The sequence below is a fragment of the Phragmites australis genome, chromosome 6, assembly GCF_958298935.1.
Source record: "Phragmites australis chromosome 6, lpPhrAust1.1, whole genome shotgun sequence".
Taxonomy (NCBI): domain Eukaryota; kingdom Viridiplantae; phylum Streptophyta; class Magnoliopsida; order Poales; family Poaceae; genus Phragmites; species Phragmites australis.
Genome location: NC_084926.1, coordinates 19,539,791 through 19,557,516, shown reverse-complemented (window position 1 = coordinate 19,557,516; position 17,726 = coordinate 19,539,791). Strand labels below are relative to the sequence as shown.

At 42.9% G+C, this 17,726-nt stretch overlaps 2 protein-coding genes across 3 annotated transcripts; one reads left to right on the top strand and one right to left on the bottom strand.

Annotated features, from left to right (window-relative positions):
• The first annotated feature begins 628 nt into the window (after positions 1-628).
• On the top strand, positions 629-7,597 carry LOC133922061 (acetyl-coenzyme A synthetase, chloroplastic/glyoxysomal-like). The gene is made up of 18 exons (XM_062367219.1): positions 629-1,199; positions 1,590-1,736; positions 1,834-1,989; positions 2,116-2,238; positions 2,332-2,500; positions 3,478-3,560; positions 3,691-3,792; positions 3,863-3,951; positions 4,062-4,152; positions 4,462-4,575; positions 5,315-5,391; positions 5,476-5,554; positions 5,664-5,732; positions 5,820-5,995; positions 6,070-6,126; positions 6,224-6,314; positions 6,413-6,511; positions 7,144-7,597. The coding sequence occupies exons 1-18, from the start codon at positions 990-992 to the stop codon at positions 7,327-7,329; spliced, it is 2,118 nt and encodes a 705-aa protein (XP_062223203.1). The 5' UTR covers positions 629-989; the 3' UTR covers positions 7,330-7,597.
• A 315-nt stretch (positions 7,598-7,912) lies between these two features.
• LOC133922062 (uncharacterized) lies at positions 7,913-17,448 on the bottom strand. Of its 2 annotated transcripts, XM_062367221.1 has the most exons (14): positions 16,946-17,440; positions 16,587-16,834; positions 10,450-10,587; positions 10,281-10,362; positions 10,114-10,190; positions 9,899-10,005; positions 9,490-9,601; positions 9,273-9,389; positions 9,093-9,184; positions 8,936-9,002; positions 8,771-8,849; positions 8,595-8,686; positions 8,357-8,500; positions 7,913-8,243 (listed from the first exon to the last, which is right to left on the bottom strand). In XM_062367221.1, exons 2-14 carry the CDS (start codon positions 16,740-16,742, stop codon positions 8,217-8,219), a joined length of 1,290 nt encoding a protein of 429 aa, XP_062223205.1. In that variant the 5' UTR covers positions 16,743-16,834; positions 16,946-17,440; the 3' UTR covers positions 7,913-8,216. The 2 variants fall into 2 exon arrangements, with proteins under 2 accessions (XP_062223205.1, XP_062223204.1); XM_062367220.1 differs by having other exon boundaries at positions 16,587-17,448.
• Between the last annotated feature and the right edge of the window lie 278 nt (positions 17,449-17,726).

The window sequence follows — 17,726 nt, the reverse complement described above, 5'->3', positions numbered from 1 at the left end:
ATGTAGGAAATAAATATACCATTTGCACTGTAGCTTATGATGTCATTCCATAATTCATTTTGAGATCCTATCATCCCGTAATTTTTGTTGCATATCATCGTGTTCCTTATTTATTCTTCGTATTAATGGTGCAGTTAGAGTTAGCGTATATAGATGACAGTGTGGTGATGAACAAATATGTTATTGCCGGATCAACCCATTACTTAAACCAAACACCCTATATACATTGGCCTAAAATGTTCATTAAAAATCGGATAAATCTTAGCCGTTTTCCTTCTCTCCCTTTGCAAGAAAAAAGTCTTGTGGACGTGTTTGGCAAGCGATGGGAAGGGAGGGGCATGAGAATTAAATGTGGACGTGTTTAGTCTTAACACTTTGTTTAGCTTGTGATGAGAATTAAGAGAAAAAGAGGATATTCTTATCCACCGTTTGTATGTGAATTTGGGAGTAGGATTTTGTATCATAAGTCGCGATGAATGGTAGAGATGCATCCATCTTCCATTAACAAATAATTGCCACCTCTCCTTTTTGTGTTTAAAATAGAGAGAGTTGGCCTCTTAAATTCTCTTCATCCCGTTGAAATTCCCATTTCAACCAACCAAACAAGAGATTTTAAGACCCCTGCATCTAAATTTCATTCCCTTCTGTCAATTGCCTCCAAACAAACGCACCTTGTAGACTTTAATTCCACTAGATCTTGTAAGCTCTGAATCAAACAAATACCATTCAAAGTTCTTTGCATTATTCATTTTGATTTAGCCCCCTTCACCAGAATTGAAAAGGAAATATCATCATCAAGGAAAAACACGACTGGGAAGTCAACACAAGGAGTCGGCCGGTAGCAGAAGCAGAGATCGATCGCTCATCGTCATTTATAAAAACTCCACCGGTAGCCATCGCGGACGCCGCCAGCCCCCGCCTGGATCTCACTGCATCTCACGCCTCCGCTCCCCGTCGCCAGCAGCCACCACCGCCACCAAGACGCGGCCATGGGCACGTCCAACGGCAACCAGCCGGCGGGCGCCTCCTCCGACAAACTCCGCCACGTGGAGTCCATGTCGCAGCTGCCCTCCGGCGCCGGAAAGATCTCCGGGATCAACGCCGTTGTGCTCGGTGAGTCGCTAGCCGCCGAGGAGCACGACCTCGTCTTCCCCAGCCCCGAGTTCTCTGCCGACGCGCTCGTCTCCTCCCCGGAACAGGTATCGAGCAATCGAAACTAGCACTCCTTACCTGTTCTGCACGCGTGCGTTTCTTGATTCTTGTCGTTGAAGCCAATAAAATCGATTCTTTTTTTTACCTTAACAAAATCGATTCTTTTGTCTAGTCAATTGCTTGCTCTGAACTAAGGCGTTTTCTTATTTTGGGCGCTTTCCATTTTCGGGGGTCCTGAAACTTCGCAAACATGAGCGATTAGTCATGATCAGACTTGTGGGTAAAGTCCGACAGGGACATAAATAGAACGGCCAATTTGCGAATTAGGATTTTTTTTCTTCTCATCTGCTTATTTTCTTATTTTTTGTGTGTTTGATGGTTGTGATGCGACAAAGTTGTGATCTTGGTGTGTTTTCTCATGATCGGCATGGCACCAGTACCGGGAGTTGTATGAGAGGTCCATCAAGGACCCAGCCGGGTTCTGGTCGGAGATCGCCGAGACCTTTTACTGGAAGGAGAAATGGAACCCCACTGCGGCCTGCTCGGAGAACCTCGATGTCACCAAAGGGCCTGTCCAGATCAGCGTAAGTGTCGTCTGGTGGTGGTTGTCGACTAAATTTAGCATCCCTCTTTGATGGGCAATTGCATATTGAGTGTGAATCGTATGGTGATATTGGGCAGTGGTTCAAGGGGGGCAAAACCAACATATGTTATAACGCTGTCGACCGCAATATTGAGGCAGGGAACGGCGACAAGATAGCGATGTACTGGGAAGGTAATGAGCCCGGTCAGGATGGGAGGCTTACCTTTTCTGAGCTCTTGGAGAAGGTTTGCCAGGTAAATGCATGCTCATGTCCCAAAAAAATATGAATAACAAATGTGCCAGCGCGCATGTCGGCATGTGCACTTAAAGTTCAAAGAAAGATGGCTGAATTTAGTGGATTGTTTTATGCATTTTGGTAGCTTGCAAATTACTTGAAGAGCGTTGGTGTTGGCAAGGGCGATGCTGTGATTATTTACTTACCAATGTTACTGGAGCTTCCCATTGCCATGCTTGCTTGTGCTCGCATTGGTGCTGTTCACTCGGTAATGGCTACAACTACAACCTCTGTTGGTTATCTTGTCAATCCTAGTTTTGTTTCTATATTGTGATGCATCATGCATTCCATATTTGTTCAGGTCGTGTTTGCTGGCTTCTCAGCGGATTCGCTAGCCCAAAGGATCATTGATTGCAAGCCTAAGCTTGTCATCACGTGCAATGCTGTGAAGCGGGGGGTCAAGCCCATCTTTCTTAAAGATATTGTTGATGCTTCTTTGGTTGAAAGTGAGAAAAGTGGAGTCTCTGTAGGTATGCATTGGTCTCTGGGTTCTGCACCCGCATAGACAATTTTGAGAAGTTATCTTGTAGAAACTATGTCATACTTGCTATTTCTTCCCCACAAATATGAACCAAAATGTCTTCTTAGGAGATCACACTAACACAACTCATGTGAAGATACATGCTTAGGTTTAAGGGTTAACCTTATTCATTAGGTTTGTCTATATGTCAAACTTTTTCATAGTTGCTCATTTATGGGAGAGTAGAAAGCTACTAAGCGTACAAGTGGAACCAACAACTTGAGTCACAAAGAAGTTTGAAAGAGAAGATGAGAAGAACCAATCACTCCTTATTCTGAAGGATTTGTTGAAAGTCTTTAGTCTAATAAAACATTGGTGAGGCCATAAAGGAAGACTAATAGTGTAATAAAACATTGATGAAGCCATCAAGGAGGACTATTTTTTGAGGTTGGAAACATTAGGGGTCTAACTTTGGTTAGGATATTGTAAAATCAGGATAATGAAAATCATCTTTGCTAGAACTCAAATTATGGGTTTCATGAAAAACCACTCCAGCATGTTTTCTTTTTTCACAAAACACCAAAAATAAATAACAGAATAATTGAAATCTAGTTTTAGGCTTTTAGCCTAACAATGTTTCACTGAATCCTATCCTAGCAAATAACAACATAAAATCCATATTACTAGTGCTTACACAAAAAAGTATTTTAACAAAATCTAATTGCAAAATATGAGATCCAAACAACCATTTGCTTTCTATAGTATTATAAATATTGCAGTTAAATGATATTTAGCCATGAGTGTCATAATCTGTTTGTCTTTACATTAACATGTATCCTTTCTTGCTGCATTTGGATGGTAGTATGTTCTTGCTAGTCAACACAGCTTGTTTTCTGGCATGTCGCTCATTCGATGAGCACATGTAAGAACAATTGAATGTGATCCATTTTGTAGTTTACTGATGTTGAGTTTCATTGTTCGGAGTAGGTCTTTGTTTGACATATGAAAATCAGTCAGCCATGAAGAGAGAAGACACAAAATGGCAAGCAGGAAGGGATGTTTGGTGGCAGGTGTGTGTTTCTCCCCTCAGTGGCAACTTGTCAATATATCCAATACTCATCCCATATTTCAGGGCAGGCATATATCCTCTGAGAAAACTGTTGCCATTTTAACATCATTTCTTTGGGCAATAACTTTCAGGATGTTGTGACCAATTTTCCAACCAAGTGCGATGTAGAATGGGTGGATGCAGAGGATCCATTGTTTCTATTGTACACAAGTGGCAGCACAGGAAAGCCAAAGGTACCTCTCATTAAACTGGACTATCCAGCTATTGCACTAGCAAAATATTAACCTCTTTTAGCGTACATAGGGTGTGTTGCATACTTCTGGGGGCTACATGGTGTACACTGCAACAACATTTAAGTATGCATTTGATTACAAGCCAACAGACATATACTGGTAACACACAAACTTTTATGGTTTTTGAGGTGTATAAACTTGATCCTGATTAGGGGAACATTATAGAAACTGCTATTTCATTATACATTCCACTGTTTTATTGGCGCCAGGTGCACTGCAGACTGTGGCTGGATTACTGGACATAGTTATGTAACATATGGTCCTCTCCTGAATGGTGCTACAGTTCTCATTTTTGAAGGGGTATGTTTGTGTCAATCTGTAAATTAGTTTATGATATGCGTTGATAAAAAAGCAAATTCTCTGGTTTGATGGTTTTGGTATGTGTCTTCTTATTTCTTTAGTTCATCTTGTCTTGTTTGACAACTCATAGCAGTTTAGTCTTCACTACACTGAAGCCTACTCTTATTGTTTGAACAATGCATGGCTCCCTGCACTTGCTTTTGTGTATTCATTAAACATGTTTTCTACTTTTTCTTCAGTATGTTACTCTGTCATGTGCTTATTTTCAATTACCTATTCCTAAATGACTCCTTTCAATCATACATGTAGACTCCAAACTACCCTGATTCTGGCCGGTGCTGGGACATTGTGGACAAGTACAAAGTGACAATATTTTATACTGCACCGACTCTCATTCGTTCACTCATGCGTGATGGTACTGAGGTATGTATAGCGATTCTTCATTCCAGCTCTTTTTCCCCCATGCAGGATATAGTTTCACAACATTTTTTTTTCTCGAACACGCAAGAGAGCTGTGTATCTTTGTATTAAGAAGAAAAAAAACAATCTTACATGTACTCCCAGCGGAAGAATACATATACAATCTCACCCACACTCATACTCCGATACTTGGGAAAAACATTCGCGCCACTTACAAACACAAAACACACGACCAAAAGAAACGCCTAAGCCGGCCACAGGGCCCGAAGCCCTTTTGCCCCAGCCGAGCACCAAAGATGTGCCTCAATCGAGATAATGCTGAATGTCAAATTACACCAACTGTTTTCAAGTCTGTACCACTATTGTTGTCTATAAGACGATTGCCAGCCAACTTTTGGAGTTTAATTTGCACTATTATGTTTGCTATGTCTCAGCCTTTGCCAACTAGCTCAGAATTTTGAACATCGATAAAACTGCTGTTGTAAGTGTGCTATGGAGTTTGTATGTATTGTTACTGATATACGTCGATTCCACAACTCACCAATGGTCTATGCACTCCCTACTTGACTTAATAAGAAGCTGTTATAACCAATCAACTGGGAGGGGACATCTGGCTGTCGCTACTTTACAGGACTAATAAAAGAGAAACTCTTCTTCTTCAAGACTGAACTCTTAACTAGCTTACATTTATATGTCAGCTGTGAATATTCCTTGTCACTGATTTTCTTATGTTCTTTTGAAGTATGTTACACGTTACACTCGAAAATCTCTCCGAGTCCTGGGAAGTGTTGGTGAGCCAATAAATCCTAGTGCGTGGAGGTAGGTGGACCATTTGTAAAGTGTCAAGTCTTGCACAGACACTTGTATAAGAGGTCCTCATATGCGTGCTTTACTTCATTTCAGATGGTTCTATAATATTGTTGGGGACTCTCGATGCCCCATATCAGACACTTGGTGGCAGACTGAAACTGGTGGTTTCATGGTAAATTCTTTACAGTTTACACCTCTTGTGTAATTTCTTTTTCATGAGACCACATAGTGATTTTGATTGTCAGTAGTTTAATTTGAACTGCTGCACATCTTTTCTGTAGATAACTCCTCTGCCTGGCGCCTGGCCTCAGAAACCAGGCTCCGCAACCTTTCCTTTCTTTGGTGTTGAGGTAAAGCACAATTTATCTGTGACATGTAAAGAATTTTGATCCCAACATTTGTTTTTAATTCTGAACTGTTGGCTGTATGGTTTACAGCCAGTTATTGTTGATGAGAAAGGGAAAGAGATTGAAGGAGAATGCAGTGGATATCTTTGCATAAAGAAATCATGGCCTGGTGCTTTCCGGACTCTCTACGAAGATCATGAGAGATATGAGACCACATACTTCAAACCATTTGCTGGTTACTATTTTACTGGTGACGGTTGCAGCAGGTAAGTTATCGAAATGTTTCTATTAAAGTGGTTTACATCTCCAAACAATTTAGCTAATTGTTGTTGCATGTCAGGGACAAAGATGGTTACCACTGGCTGACTGGAAGAGTAGATGATGTTATCAATGTCAGGTAAGCTATTTATTTGGTTCGTGTTGTTACTTGCTAGAATTTTAGTTCAGCATAACTGTCAAGTGATAACAATCTTGCCCTTCTTGTGAATATGTAGTGGACACCGAATTGGCACGGCAGAGGTTGAGTCAGCTTTGGTTTCACATCCACAATGTGCAGAGGCTGCTGTTGTTGGTGTTGAGCATGAGGTGTAGTCCGCTTCTATGTTTTCACTCCTTCCTGCACTTATTATTATCTTTGGTACCCTTTCATATAAGATTCTCAACTAACAATTTATCCGCTTCAGGTCAAAGGTCAGGGAATTTATGCTTTTGTAACTTTAGTGGATGGTGTTCCCTACAGTGAAGAACTACGGAAAAGCCTCATAATGGCAGTGCGCAACCAGGTATTTTCTATTTACTTTGGATGGTATGACGGAGAGGTCCACAATTTGTTGACAATGATCAGTGACCAATAGCTTAATGTTCATTTGTTCTTGGAAGTTGGCCGGCATGTGTCATGTAGATTTTACATAATTATCTTCCATTATAAACCAGAGCCAGATTATCAACTATGAAAATTTTACCTTGACACTGGATGTCTCTCTATCCTAGTGCTTGATTTTTTTCTGTCCATCATGCTAAAACTTGATCAGAACAGTTTAGATTAATCTTTCAGTCTGAAAAAGTTGTGACTAATCCTTAGCTTAAATCATGAAAGTAGCCACTTATACAGTCAAATGGCTATTATGACTCAGCCTGTAGTTTAGCTGAAGTACTCAACAATCTTTAGATGAATGCACTTCGGGGTTCAGTCAAATAGTGTGAACTCCGTAACTGAAGCATAGCAGAGAAAACATGGGCTATCAGAGAATGTAGGCAGAAGCAGTTAATCTTGAACCTGTTGGAAATACCAATTCTAATCTTGGTTCCTGCAATGCTGATTATTGCCCGCCGTCCATATTCTTTTTTCTATGATTTGAACAAAAATAACCAGAAAGCTTCGTCTTCACATGATTTATCATGTATTTTGTGGCAGATTGGGGCATTTGCCGCTCCTGACAAGATCCACTGGGCACCAGGACTTCCTAAAACTCGGAGTGGCAAGATCATGCGCAGAATTTTGCGCAAAATTGCTGCATGCCAGCTTGATGAACTTGGCGACACAAGCACCCTTGCTGATCCTGGTGTCGTTGACCAACTAATTGCGCTCAGCGATTGCTAGGTTTTAAGGGAATTAGATGGTGGCATTTTCGCCATTGTTTGCATGCTCCGTTTGTCTTTTTGCATAATGAGTAGAATGTGCATTTCAGTGTCCACATATTCTCCATTTCTTCAGTGCAAGTGCTCCTGGTGCTCCAGATCTGAAGTCATATGTGACGATGTGCTGTTTTGGTGTTCTACTTTGGTGAACTTTTGTGCCGCGTATCAAAATAGGCCCATGTTTGTATTGATTGACTCAATAATAATATCAATAAATTGTTAATTTCCCATTTTGCTTTATTTTTTATGGACTGGTAGTCTTTGTCTCGGAGATCTGATTTGAGAGTTAAGGTCATGCTTCTTGGACCTCTTTTCAGATGTAGTAGTACTTTGATTACAGAAACAAAGCTTATTTTAGGACCTTATAATTTCCTCGTAAAAATCAGAGGGAATCGATCCTCTTGCACTTATTATCCCTAGTTCTTGAGACGGAATTCATTTCAACAATGCTTCTAAGCAGGAACATAAAAATTACTTCAAGGACTGAAGCTAAAAGCCTAGAATTCCAGCTTAACAAAACAAAGGTGGAAATATTCCTTAAGAACTTGTCGGAATCTGTACTATATTTCATCTGAATTGCACTGTGTTATCAGTTATCATATACATGAGCAACTCCATATACGAAGAGTTCAGGGATAATGGACTTTACAAGTGGCAACAACCATTGTTCAGCAGCGCTGATAGAATATGCAGCTCACGACTGATGAGCTGAGCACCATCATATTCTCACCGTACCACAAAATTCGTCTTGATTGCCTACTTCTCCAATCTCTGACTATCCAAATTTAGGTTCTATACACCAACATATGTGGCCCTAATAGCTTTTCCGCTGTATGGAAGATCATAACTTCACACCCCAACGCCGATGAATTTCAACTGTTTTCCAAGAAAGGAAAATGCATTATTAGGTGCACCAAACATGAATTTCACTTGTAGTGCCATTGAATTCTGCAGCTAAGAGAAGTAGCATGCTATCATGTGCAACTTACAAGGTTGTTCTTGGGGTCTCTCCAATAGAAGCCACGGATGAACATGGGCAGGATGTTGCACGCAACCAGCACGTATATCATCAGCGCGTGCTTCCCCATCCACTCCATGGGGATGGTAGGTCTTCTGAACCCATACACATCCACCTGAAAGATTATTGCTAGTCAGTGCAAAGTTTCAGAGATGATGGATGATGGATGACGACACTACCATATGTTTCTTGGGTCTGAAATGACTAACCAGAGCATAAATTCCAGCGAAAAGTAGCCCGGCAGTACCAGCAGTGGCCAGAGTGTAACTTATAGTGTATAGTGGCTTATTCATGCGTATTCCTGAAAAGAATCATGGGAAAAATTAATCGATATCAGGTTCTTAGGTTTTGGAACAGGATGCATCAATGTTCAGTAAACCGTTACCAATGAAGTCCATTGGGAAGGCTAGTGCTAACATGCCCAAGGAAGGGATTAGCCAATTGATGATTCTTCCCCTGTGTTTCTGCAGATATTCAGATAATTGAGAATATATTCCGCAATTCCACCCTAAGATATTATCAAATCTAGTATCAGAAAACGGTACTATACCTCAAAATGTATAATGATATGTCCAAATTGAAGCCCAATCAAGCAAGTGACAATCGCCATAACAGAGCTGAAACGTGAAGAAAGAAGAGTCGGTTGGAATAACTTGCAGTGCAAGATAAGCTTATGGGCAATGATGACGAGTTAGTGAAGTGCTGACCTGAGGAGGCCTTCAGGATCATATGGAGCCTGACACCAAGATGGAGCATCAGGTGGAAGGGGTCCATTTTCTGGATAATTTATGCTGCATTCCTGCAACAGGGAAGCAAAAATATTGACTGAATTTTGTGACAAGTGGAGCGGAAAACATTTGCTCTGAGATATTACAATTCATATCAACCTTTGTTCGCGCATAAACCGGTCGTCTATAGAGATGATGGATCCCTAAGATTGTACGGTCAACCATCCCAACTGCATTGCAAGCTGGTCCAGTGTCTCCTCTAACTCCGCATTTCACCTGACGAATTCAAATGTAACATGAACCTTAACAATTACTTTCGTATTGTATACTGAACATGAGAGCAGGAAAAGAAAATGTGGTGACAATCTGCACTTACAGAGAATGACTTCTCTGTAGAATCAGGACCTGATATCTGGTAATCCCAGTCTGGGACGTAGATGCCGTATAAAAGAACAGTGTACATGATTGAGAGGAGCAATCCTACAAACCTAGCAGCACAGCAACGAATAATATGTCAGTAATGTAAGAAATAAATGACATAATTGTTCAAACTGCCACTAGTTCCTGAACAAGTGCAGTCAGTAAAAAAGATGGAAATGGTTCTCAAATATGGCACAATATTTAAACAACAGCGCAATACCACTCGCTGATATTTCAATTTCTCCGTTGGTATATGGTGTGTCATAATCAATATTAATGACTCAAGTTCAGCTTAATTAGTGATCACTCGTACGGGGCAGAAAAAAATCCTCTAAGAATGAATATAAATTTCGGTATGTACTCACAATTGGTAGCGGTATCTTCTAAGCAAATCAACTCCAAAATCTACGCCATCATCTCCCTTGAGCCAAATTTCACATATTGCAGCCAGAAGATAAGCTACCGCAATCCTCTGCAACAAAGAATCCATCATATGGTATTCCAAAATGACTTCTTTCCTTTTTTAAGACCCAACATATCAATATGGTCTGATGAAATGTTTTAAGAAAATGGTTAATACCTGAAGTATACCCATCAACCGTATTTTGGTAATATCAACACCAAAAGTGAGACTGTGAACACCATGAAAAAATCCACCTGCACATGTATGATGGATTCATCGCACCAATGTTGTGAAAGGAAAAAAGGAATGGCCAATTGTTTAATACTTTTCAAGGCTCCAAATACCTTGGAGAACAAGACCGAGGAAGAATAGCTTGAGGGCGCGAAGTACAGCCTTCTTAGTCGCCTTCAATTTGTCAGGCACCCTCTGCACAGAGTAGCATGGTTAACTTTCAGCATGTTGAGAGTTAGGATTTAGTTCATAAGAAAAGGGTGTAGACCACTTTCTTGGTACCTTGTACGATAGTGTTAGTGAGACTCCAACTATGAAAAGGAAGAACGGCATGACGAAATCAGCTATGGTTAGGCCATCCCAAGGAGAGTGATTCAGTGCCGGGAGGAAGGCTCCAGCGTCGTCAACAATGATCATAAGCTGCAACAAGGAAAACAATCACACCCTGTCTGTTTCAGCTAGCCAGAAAAAATGTATAATTCTTTTTCAACATTTCATGGATGTTTTTCTCCTCTTCTTTTCCCCTCATACAGAAACAAGATCATAGGTGCGTTGGTTGCCCAATTAAAAAAAATCACAGGTGGTTGCACGCATCAGTTCTTTATTGAGAGAAATGACGAGAGCATGAGCCCACCATAACTCCACAAGTCGATGCATCCAGTTTCCAGTGATTAAAAGGAATCTGAAATTCTGAACCCTCCATAAAAAGAGAGCATAATGGATTGAGAATATATAAAAATCCCAAACTACTCATAGGCTAGCTAGGCCGTAGATCAACGAGGGCTTACAATAAGTCCAGGAAAGTAAGTTAAGTAACACCAATTGCAACAGATCCGATGCCACGCTTTCGCTAATGATCTATATCAGTACATTATTCGATCCTGTTATCCTGTAACTTGTGGCTAATGCATAACTAACCATCATTGACCCAAATGCCATTCCAGTGGCAACAGCCAACATGTCCCGTTGAGTAAGGACGGCATCGGATTCGCAAACCAATTAAGCCCCAATTTTGCTGCATTTACCTCGAACGGCAACGAACATATTCTGTTTGCAAATGGATGGACTAGTCCGTGACACCAATGCCGTTCTTGGACTCCCGTTATAGGGCTTCAGCCAATGGAATGAAGAGAAAAATGCAGAGATTCAGATGCACCTAATAGAAGAGGTTCCTATGTTAACGTTTGGAACAACCACGTGAAATCACACCTACCAATTCCTTTGAATCTTTTAGAGTTTCAGGGAGCGAGCCCCAGTCTCATTGCAAAGCAAATGGACCATATTCAGTTTTACAGCACAGTTTGAGTAGGCTGATCCAGCCCACACCCCTCAAACTCACGTCATACAGCCATCAAGAGCACACAAAAAAAAAAACCAAACTACTAGCTACGACACCAGCTAGTTCTGCGGAATAAAATATTTCAACCAGATCGCGGGGGTATTTGTGAGTTTCTTTTCGTTACGTGCCACGGGGGTTTTGCAGTTTGCACCACCTGAATACAATCATCCGGATTCGAGCCTGAGTGAGCATGCTCCTCATCGGGAACCTCTTTGTGCTAGGGACAGTTCACTACTTGTGGGTAAATTCGTGCTGATTAAAATTATTTCCTACAACCTTTTCCGTATATATATATATATCTTTCACATAAACTGTGACCCACTCCCCCTCACTCTTAAAAAGAAAGCAAGCAACTACATCCATAGAGTGATTGGAAGAGAGCTGAACCTAAACCCTACGCACGGATGCAAAGAACAGGGAAGGAAACCGCGTGCAGCGTCCGTGACTCAACAGACAAGTAGACAACCCAACACCGTCTCTGTCATCTTGACTCTGCCGTGCTACACGCCCAGTGATCTTAAAGCTTCCATAAGGGCATCCCAGCAGAGTCGGCATCCTCACATCTATTGCTACAGTGTGTAGATGGCGATCTGGCCGTTACCGTATCCTATTGATACTGTGATGCAGCCGGGGTTGGTACTTTAAAGTTAGAGTAGTCTCTTTCCTTCTATATCATTGTTCATAAAGAATGATTATGAATTAAAAAATAGTAATAAAAGTAGTAAATAGAGTAGTTGCTAAAGGTGAAAAAAAGAATCTATATAATAGTATTAGAAAATAATATAATAATAATATTATAAAAGATGAATTTTTAAAATATCTACTAAAGATAACCTTACCTTAACTATCTATCTTGACCAGTACAGATCGCAGCTGCCATGTTTCCTTCTGTGCACACCATTTCCCCTCTGATCTGGACCTCTGCCCTTCACAAGTTAGCGCGTACAATCATCGTGGTCATGCCGCGAGCCACTGAATTCATCGAAGGACGTACAATCGGAGTACTCCAGTCCAACTACATGGACATGCGTAAATGGAGCAGACTTGTCCTTGAAATGGCTATCAAGTAGTATCAACTCCCTGCGTGTCTCGGGGCAGCGTCGATCGCGTACTACATGACCTGTCTGCTTCCTATTTCCTATGGATGTCGACGTCTCTGCCCATCTGGGCCAGCTGCGCCAGGAGGTGCTGCCCTTCAGATCGCATCACACTTCTTAGCAGATTTCACTACTACTAATTCCAAATCCATCTTCACTAGCGACAAAACCATCTTCATTTCGACAAATCATCTTCATTGCTGATTTTAAAATCGGCAGTAAACAACAGATAGTGATAGCTTATTCTCACTCGATATTTTTCTTAAAAAAGCATTTTTTTTTTCTAACTAGTCATAAGTCATACAATTTTTCACATGAAACACACGTGTGTGCGATTCATGGCACTGAAACCTGGGATTCTCAGCTCGCATGAAATGTTCTTACCATCCTACCAGATAAGTACTAGTGATAATAATAAGATATGATTTTCTTTTGATAATTGTTTTCTGAAACTTTATTATAATTATTTGAATATTTAAATGACCTTAAATAAAAAAAATTTCAACTACAAAGTTGTACATCTCGTCAAGGGCTACAATTATCATATAAAGTTTGTCTAAATCCAACTTTGTATAAAAAATTTATAATATTTTAAAATAAATTATCATTTATTACCACTGCTGGTTGTGACTAGAGCCGGTAGTGATAGTCAAGTTTCACTGTCGATTCTTGGTTAGAACCGATAGTGATGGTTAATAATCAATGTCAGTTCTTTTTAAATGAACTTTTAGTATTGATCCTTAATACGAGTCTGCAGTGATATTCCGTTAATACCAACTTATAAAGAAACAACAGTGATAATTGATATATAAGACCTATTTTAGAGTAGATTTTGCTTCTAGTTTTATTGCTTCATATCCTGGGTGCTAGTACTCCTTTTGATATTGAGATCTATAGATAAGGGTGTGATTCTAGATGGACAAGATTGATAACTATGAGTCGGTGGATTTTAGGATGTATTTGGTTACTTGCTACAACTTACTACGTTATATGTTAGGTGCGCTACATATTATCAAGTATGTGTCTGGTGCAACATCACAATTATGGCTCATCAGACCTTTTTATTCTCTTGTCCCATATATCATAGACTTATTTTTTTTACCAAACTTTATCACAAATATAATGGCAATTTTCTTCATCACACTTTTTATGTCAGCCACATTTTACCCAACTTTAATTGTAACAAAGTTTGATGGCAGGCAAACAATCCCTTAACTTTGTAGGTGCCTGAGTGGCCACGCGTGCGCTGAGATATCTGGTGGGGGTGGCTTTGGCTTTAGTTCGTGAAGGACACGGCAGATCTATGCATGGATGGGGTTAACATGTTGGTGGAGTGACGCCCTTTGGCTCCAAGCCACAAGCTCTCAAAGTTACAAGCGCTAGCTTTATCCACGGAGCCAAGAAAAACGTAGACATCCAGATCTTCTAATGACGGGATTCTTACGGAACTCTTCTAATTTCATATATACGTACCCTTCTATGCTAGCGCATTTGGTGTCATGGTCATTTTTTTTTGTCAAAGTAGCTGCACAAAGAGAACTGGGCCAGGGTAACAACAATTTGGCTGGTGGAGGCCGTGGCCTGCGCGCGCGCGCATCGGCTTGCAGGCAGGCCAAGTAAAGCAAACCAAACCCAAGCAAAGCAAAAGGCAGTGGAAAAGAGGGCAATCAGCTAGCCGGGTGTGGAAGCTGATGCAGCGACCACACGGCCGGCGGAGTGACGGGTGGAACGCGGTCGACGCCCCGCCCCGCCCACAACACAGGCTACCGACGCAGCGGGCGGCCTGCCTGCCTTTCTTCCCCTGATCACGCGTCCGGAGCCGCTGCAAATGCATCCTCGTACGATACTACTTGGATGGTCGTTATTTATCCTCAACGTTAATCATATATCTAAATAATAAATATAAATGATAATTTTCTATTTATACAAGATTTATTGTTTTAAGATTCACATTAAGAATAAGTGGTTGACATGAGTGGTGCTGCACGAGCAGACTATATGAATAGAATTTATTTCCGACAACTTGTGAGCGACAGGCTGCTGGCTCGCCTCGTTCGTATGATACCATATCTAGAATAAATGCGTCATGTACCGACGACGACGGCAGCATCACATTCTCATCAGCCGCAGCTAAAACTATTCGGGCTTTGCCGAGCCGCCGCTACTGTGTTTCCAGTGTTCACCGTCCCTTGGCTTGTTGGCTGGGTGGGGTTACTCGGTACGTACGTGCACCGCCACCGCCGAGAGGGACGTGGTACAGTACAGAGGAAGTGAAGCATCGGCAAAAGGTCTCGTGGGCTCGTCGTCGCGTGAAGGAGACACTGCTGGCCTCGAATACATAACACACCAGTGCAAATCTTGCTCAACTAAAGACTAGATTAACTAGAATCGATCCATAGATACCTATGCATCAATCCATGCCCATCCCTAAACTAAATCAGCAGCACTCACACAAGCAGAGACAATTCCTTGTGGAGTGGTCTCATGCATGTGAGCTCTTAGACCTTACTCACCATATGACATGTGACATTTTATTAGCTTTTTTATTTTTCTTGCCCATGAATGTCATTAACTCACCCATGAGTGTCATGTCGATTATGCCGCATGTCAATAAGCTTTTAACCTTAGATGCATAATATAAAGTCACATAGGATTATTTTCTGTGTCTCCTAATGTTAAGATGCCTTCAGCTGATGGCCATTTTCGTCACAAGAGACTAGTTGGCGACAGGGGTTTAAGGTTTTGGGATTTTGAGGACTCCTTCATGGCTGTCAGACTTAGAAGAGGTTTCGGGGAAGTAAGTAGGCCAGGCAGAGGAGGTGGGTGGTGGGTGGAGTGATGACGAAGGACCGCTGGTGGGCTAGATCGGGGCGACGCGTCATGGCTGCTAGGTTAGCGCGGCGGTGGATGGTGAGCACGGATTCAACGGCAAAGATGCTACTAGAGACGGAAGAGGTCGGCGAGATGGGGGAGCGTGGCAAGGTGAGGCGCAACTCATAGAGGAAGAAGATGAACAGAGGAAGAAGATGAAGCCGTAGACGTTGGATCAATATCAGACGATTGTTAGAGCAAGGACGGAGCTAGGTTGGCCCAACAACTAGGGTCACTCAGTGGGCTTTTTTTAAAGTACAGCTGAGTCACGACCATGGCCAAATAGTAGTTGTATCATTCAGTACAGTTAGATCACAACTTGAGCCAGGGCCCCATTTGCATAGGTGGCAAATCCATTGGCTGAGAGGCCGACGGTTTTCAGACGTCTAAAAACTAGCTTCGTCCTTATTTTCCATCGAGAACCTACTAGTGGAATCATGCCATATGTGCGATTCACTGAGTATATGCGCGTTAGAGGTGTTTATTTGAGGATTTTTACTAGGATTCGGTCATGTGACACCTTAATACATTATAGTAGCGGCATGTTAACCAACTGTTTGCCCTAACACCACTACAACCAGAAAATAGTCGTCCGTACCGTGCCTAAGGCTGGCAAGTTGCATGCAATACGGTTCCTGTGAGCATGATGGTTTGTTTAAGCAACTCTTCTTTCTCTCTGTTTTGTCGCCTTGGCCCAATTGACCCTGACTCGGATTCCTCTCTCTGTTTCTTCTTTATGGTGTCCTAGGGTAGTGGCAACATGACTAGATGATCAACGCGATCATGACCAATGAGTGGAAGGAAAGAAAAAAAAGTCGTGCACAGTTGACAGTTGTACGCAAAAAAGCAAAGCAAAGCTGTTGCCTCCTGATTGAGAAGAAGAGGTGGGAAGCAGACAAGGGAGAAAGCCAAGAACAGGGGGGCAGCAGGGGAATCATGGGGGGACGAGACAACTGGACAGTTCACGCATCGTCGCGAGGCTTGATGAATGGCTCGGTTGGTCGAGGCCTCGACGGATGGGTGGAAAGGAAAGCGCAGCAGCCGACGCTAATGCTAACGTCGCAGCAAATCAAGAAACGAAGATTCATCCAAGAAATACTGTATGTGCGTACCAGTACGGTGATCCCGCGGAACACGTCGAGGGAGACCAGCCGCTGCCGCGCGGCGGGCGACGGCGACGGCGCCAGCGAGGGCGCGGCCTTGGCGGCGCCGGACTCGAGATCGGCGCCCGCCGCGTCGTCGCTCTTGACGAGCTCGTAGCCGCCCATGGCCCCCGCAGCCGCCGTCCTCCTCAGCCGGCAGCACCACGCCGACGACGCCGACGCTCCGCCGCCGCCGCCGCCGGGCAATGCCCCTACTCCTGCATTCCCATCCACCGCCGCGGTCATCGCCGCTGCCATCCACTTACCGACACAAACGCAGATGCAGAGACGCAGCAAGAAACCAAAGACCCCTCCTTGCCTCGCCTTACCTTGGACTCTTGGGCAGCCGCGTTGCTTGCCTTCCTTGGCTTTCTGGTTCGGGACTCTGATTCGGCCTGGTCTTGAAACGCAACAAACTTGTGATCTCGTTTCTCTCTCCCGGCCTCCCGCGGTTGCGGAACTTGTGATCCCTCCCTCGCCGTATCCGCTGCGTTTGTTGCGGGATGGGATCGATCGGGGAATTTGGTTGGATTGGACGGATCGGTTGCGGTCGCCGACGCCTTTCGTCTCCTCCCAAACTTGCCACTCCCGAACTGCCTCTCAGCGTCTCTCTTCTTTTCCTCTTCTTCCTGGGCTTGGCTTCCGATGGTTCCTTCCTTTCGCTACATTTATAGTGGTACAGCTCTGCTCCTGCCCCCATCACGTGCCATTGGCCATCGGGGTGGCATGTTCGCGCCCGGCCGGCCTTTCCGTGATGCCCTTTATGCCTTCGGCGCTGTGCTGGTTGGTCCTGGGTTGCCGTCTGCACTGTCGTGGCGCTTTAGATTGGATGGACGGGTGTTACCACTGGCAGGTCTGGATAGAACGGGGAGTTTGCACGAGTCGGACACCTGGGCTCTGCAAAAAACGACGCGTTAAACGGATGAGGTGAATCTGATGCATATATACCTTCCTTTTTGCTAAAGGGAGCACACTCATCGACTTATCGTCGACATTACTGCTGCAGAGCTAGGCAATTCGTCCATCACAAAAAAGACAGTGCCTGTTTCGAAACGCAATGCATCGGGCAATTGAGTTGGCCCTGATGGAAGTTGCTGGGTTGTGCTGGGA